This window comes from Montipora capricornis, chromosome 12 (genome assembly GCF_036669925.1).
Source record: "Montipora capricornis isolate CH-2021 chromosome 12, ASM3666992v2, whole genome shotgun sequence".
NCBI lineage: Eukaryota > Metazoa > Cnidaria > Anthozoa > Scleractinia > Acroporidae > Montipora > Montipora capricornis.
The window spans coordinates 9,767,155-9,772,154 of record NC_090894.1 but is presented as its reverse complement, the minus strand read 5'-3'; the positions used below and the strand labels follow the sequence as shown (position 1 = coordinate 9,772,154).

Sequence of the window (5,000 nt, the reverse complement as noted above, 5' to 3'; positions counted from 1 at the left end):
CCCTTGCGGGCTACGGGTCTAATTGTTAATTGAATGAACCAATCAGAGCACGAGGAATGCATTATCCGAGGTTGAAAATTTAATAAACTGTAATATACAATTAGTAGGGAACTGCAGGGAAATCATTCCTTTTATAATATTTTGCGACTCTATTTCTCTCTTTAAACCAACAACAGTAGCCAATAATGGTTACGGCAACGCCACAAAAGTAAAATATTGCATGTATTGGTTTATGAGAAGAAAAAAAATCGTGTTGCACTTGCGGATCCCGTGCAAAATCTGGCTGCGGCCACATTACGATCGTTTCGCACACCCTTGGCCAACACTGCACAACAGTGGTGGCCGATGATGTGCCAACATGTGGCGTTCATTTGCACGGGGGCTGGTTGAGTGATCTTAGCATACGTTCGAAAATATCAGTTCGTATTTTTCTTCGGTTTTCAGATGAAATTTTGCCGCGATGATCTTGGAATGGCCGCCGACAAGAGTTCGACACTCTTTCTGTTCATAGGGTTTTTCGCAGCGACTGGTCGCATTGGAGCTGGTATACTTTGCGACCTTAGCTGCATAAATTCTCAGTTTCTCTATCAAGCAGCCGTTTTTTTGTCTGGTGCCTCAATTATGTTGCTAGTTGTCGCAAAAACGTACCCTGCTCTTGCAGGGGTGGTAGTCCTGTTCAGTTTGGCCGACGGGCTTACAGTATCAAGCTTCATCATTGAATTGTTCAAGTCCGTAAAGGAATCCCAGAGAGCTTCTTCGCTTGGGTTCTGTATGATGGCAGGTGTTATTTGTACATTTAGCAGCCCCCCTTTGTCAGGTAAGTACTTTGTACTCTCTGGATAGTCTGCTCAATATGCTTGATGATTGGCTGAAAGAACTCACGCGCCACATTTTCCCGCCAAGTTTTGACTCGCTTGAACACGCAAACTCTGAATGTTTTTACCTTCTGTGACTGACGAAATTAATTATTCTGGATTTATGTTTAAGACAGTCACTTAAAAAATCGCTTCGTCGTACCTCATTTCATGGTAGAATGAGGATGTTGCAAAAACATACCCTGCTTTTGCAGGTGTTGTAGTTCTGTTCAGTTTGGCCGACGGGCTTACAGTATCAAGCTTCATCAATGAGAAGCTGGGTCGTTTATTGAGGTCCTGATGATGAACAATATGCGCACTACACCTTAGACATGTATTGCATCATTTGAAGATTTGTACGCGCATGACTTTGCATTGTATAGCCCGCAGACCAACGGAAAACAGTGTCCATCCAAGGAGCAGCTTCACAGGAGTTTTAGTAGCTCAGTGGGTACAGCATCCGCCCGCTGACCGATGTTACAGACGTCGTAGGTTCGATTCCTGACTAGGACTCTGATTTTTCAGTTTTCCTTTCGCCCGTTGCCAAGTAACCAATAGGGAGTTTAAGAAATGTTTAAGAAATGACGAGCGACGCCTAAGGCAACGACAACGCCAAAAAGCTGCAATGCTATTGGTTAAAAGAGGCCCAAAGATCGTGCTGCACGTGCTGCACGCATTTTGAACATTTCTCTTCCGTACTCGTCAAAACTACTACGTGAAATGACCAAATTTAAGGTTTTGCCGACAACGTGGACAAACTACAGTGAATCGTTCAGTCTCGCTCTTTACTTCAAAGCCATCCGTACCAATTCAGTTATAGGACACTTCACCCATATTGTATAATATAAGGAAGATGGAATAATCATGAAATATTTACTTAGAATAGCTCAAACTTATATTTTTAAGTGACTTTTTTGTCGCCGTAGCAGCCTTAGTTTCTTAAACTCCCTAGTTTTCCATCCTTCCCACTTGCGAATTACACCTTAAACATCCACATTGCATAAGAAGCGAAACTGAAAAAAATTGTGCGTTTCCCCCTTCGTATATCACTATATATTTGTTTTGTGCTATGATGGGTCAAAAAATCCTTTTTCGCTCCCGTTAAGGATTAGAATAGGGAGGCGCGGTGGCCTCATGGTTAGTGTGCTCGACTCCGGAGCGAGTGGTCCGGGTTCGGGTCCTGGCCGGGGACATTGTGTTGTGTTCTTGGGCAAGACACTTTACTCTCACGGTGCCTCTCTTCACCCAGGTGTATAAATGGGTACCGGCGTAATGCTGGGGGTAACCCTGCGACGGACTGGCATCCTATCCAGGGGGCAGTTAAAAATACTCCCGGTCGTTTAATGCTACGGAAACCGGGGATAAGCACCGGCGTGTTGGGTCATTGGCTCGGAAAGCGCTTACCTAAGAATAAGAATAAGAAGTGTTCATTTGCATATTATCGCTATTAACCGAATTACAATTTGCTTACAACGGTAGATATGGTACAAAATTACAAGACACAAGCTGGGACTGGTACATGAATCGTTAAAGGAAAAACTTGCATAACTCATAGTAATATCAATTCTTTCTGTAATCTTAGTTGTTATACAAGCCTCTTTAGGTTATTATTTCAAAACTCTTGTAACTAGCGAATATGCGAGGCACATAGAAACATGTTTTACAAGATAAAAACTACAGTGAAGTCCCTTTTAAAAATAATTTGAAGCCTTTCAAACGGAAACCTAACTCTTGACGATGCTCTGGCGGCATGCCTGAATTCCCTGGGAAACCCTTTGGTTTAGTCCAGTCATTTGAATACAAACCGTTTTCTGCCTTGCAGGATAAACGCGGGTAGTATTCACGCTGTTCCTATGACGAATACGCAACAAAAGACGAAGACTTCTTCGGAAATTGGCGTCGCCGAAAGCGTATATCATCGGGTTAAAAATTGAACTCGTTAATGTAATGCAGTGAAATAAAGGTCGAAGAGGGAAATTCCCAACACGATCGATTTTCCTTGCTTTGAGAGTGTACGACGCAACCAAGTCCAGAGTCGTTATCGGTCCCCAGCTGAGGATAAAACTGAGAACAACTATTCCGAACAATTTAATGGCCCGCAACTTTACCCTCGCTGTGTATCTGTTGACTAAACCATTCGCCTTAGTTTTCCGCCATAGAGAAACTGTTATTCTACTATAGGAAAGGATTGTACACAACAGTGGCACAATAAAAGCGAATAAGAAATAACTTGTAAAAGATATACGACGGTCTAAGGCTCGCGAAGTTCCTGGAGTGCAATGTCTTGGAGGTTCTCTGACACGACAGTAGGTGGCATTGTTTGTAGTAGAATTTAAGCGATGAGGGAAGAATTTGTCGGAAACTTTAGCACTGAAGATAAATCCAAAACAGACCAACATCGCATAAATCCAGATAAGCAGCATAACCACACCTGTTCTAAGTTTAAGACTTAAACTCCGAATCGGATGTAATATATGAACGTATCGATCGATTGCAATCGCTGCAAGAAGAAGAAATGTTACTGAAGCACAAGTGAACGTGGAATATATAGTAATCTTGCATTGTTCTATGCTTAATTCTATGTGGTGTTTCGCTGAAACCTGGTGAAAAAAATTAACAGCTCTGTAGATCAAGTCTGTGATGGCCAACTGGAGGATAAAGAAGCTGGAAAGCTTTGAAGTGTAATGAGGTGTTCTCACTTTGTAGACTCTGCCCATAACTACACATACAAGGATGTTTTCCATTGTGCCTACAGCTAAGAAGACACAGTTGATATTAAACAGTATATTATGATACATCTTTCGCTTGTCAGTAAACCTACGCTGTTCTGTTTCCAAATCCATAGAGGACAAGTTAGCGAGGTCTTGCATCATGGTAGACGGCAGAACCAGGTTTCCAAAAGGTTTAATTCATTAAACCACTCAATCTTCAAAATGTGCTATGGGCTGAACGTGAACTCAGCGAACGGCTTGGTTAGTTCTGAGTTTCTGCGTTATATTCAGGTACATCCTCGCCGAGGGTGGGTTGTAACATTACGCACACCATATCCTCAGCTTGTTTAAGTAGGCATTAAATTTAATTTCAATTTACAGTAGCATGTGTAAGTCCACTGTTTGTACACAGCCTAAACTTATGCTCAGCTGTTACAGCTGTCCATTTATTGACTTTTCGTCGATCAACGTTGGATATTAATTTCTTATTGATGTGGTATTATTTGCTCATCTCCTCAAACCCGTTTTCAAAAGCCAGTGTCATCAATTAAAATTACGGTTTGCGGCCGTGCTCAGTTCATTAAAGAAATATGCTCATCACCGGTACGTTTCGTTCAAACAAACCAAAAGGAAAGAAAGAACTCTGATATTACAGTGTACTTTTAATCATCCCTTGTACCTATGATTTACTTAGACAGAGTCAATAAGTGTGCCTCTAATAATTTCACCTTTATATCTATTATCGGAATAGAACGAAATAACCTACATTTGTAATTAATATAAACTCCGTCTCTTATTGTACACAATAAATGATATCGATAATAATAATTGCGTTCGACGAAGGAGAACGCAGTTCATAATGCTGGGTATCCTGTGGTTTCATGGGTGACCTTTTTTGAGACTCTCTTCGTCGACCGTCTGCATTTTCTGCGCCATTTTGAATGACGTCACCCTTCAAACGCGCAAGGACTTTTGCGCACCTCGTGGTTTTCGTAGTAGTCCGAGCAAGTCTTAGCATCGTAAAGCAGTTATCCAAAGACTACCTCATGGCTTTCATAGTAGTGTAGCAAGGTTAAGGAAAGCGTGACACTTAGTTAACGCGACCTGTCGAACTATAAGTTGATAAGTATATTAGTTACTCGCCTGGTACGAATCGGAAGTATTGTTGCTTAACCAAACGGGCCAATGTGTTTTTTTTTTACGTGTTGCATACACAGCCAACGTACTACATCGTGGGAACTAGTCCTTTCCTCTACTTGGATTTTATGTAGGATTCTGAACGCCTAGTTGCTCACGACTTACGTTTGTATCGATACGTAATTTAGGCATTATGCTCCCGTTCGAATTAGGATGTTTACGCGGACGGAAACATCATATACTCCCTCACAATATTCCAGGACCCAAATTTCGTCCCCACGAACGCACTCCATAATTA

At 41.7% G+C, this 5,000-nt stretch overlaps 2 protein-coding genes across 2 annotated transcripts in view; one reads left to right on the top strand and one right to left on the bottom strand.

Moving 5' to 3' along the window:
* LOC138026492 (monocarboxylate transporter 4-like) overlaps positions 1-5,000 on the top strand; it is a 14,954-nt gene that overhangs the window by 6,706 nt on the left and 3,248 nt on the right. Inside the window, exon 3 of the mRNA XM_068873870.1 lies at positions 445-817. Coding sequence (XP_068729971.1) covers positions 445-817 — 373 coding nt within the window. The remainder of the gene's footprint in view (positions 1-444; positions 818-5,000) is intronic.
* LOC138026497 (galanin receptor type 1-like) lies at positions 1,778-3,861 on the bottom strand. The gene has a single exon (XM_068873876.1). It carries the CDS (start codon positions 3,725-3,727, stop codon positions 2,579-2,581), a length of 1,149 nt encoding a protein of 382 aa, XP_068729977.1. The 5' UTR covers positions 3,728-3,861; the 3' UTR covers positions 1,778-2,578.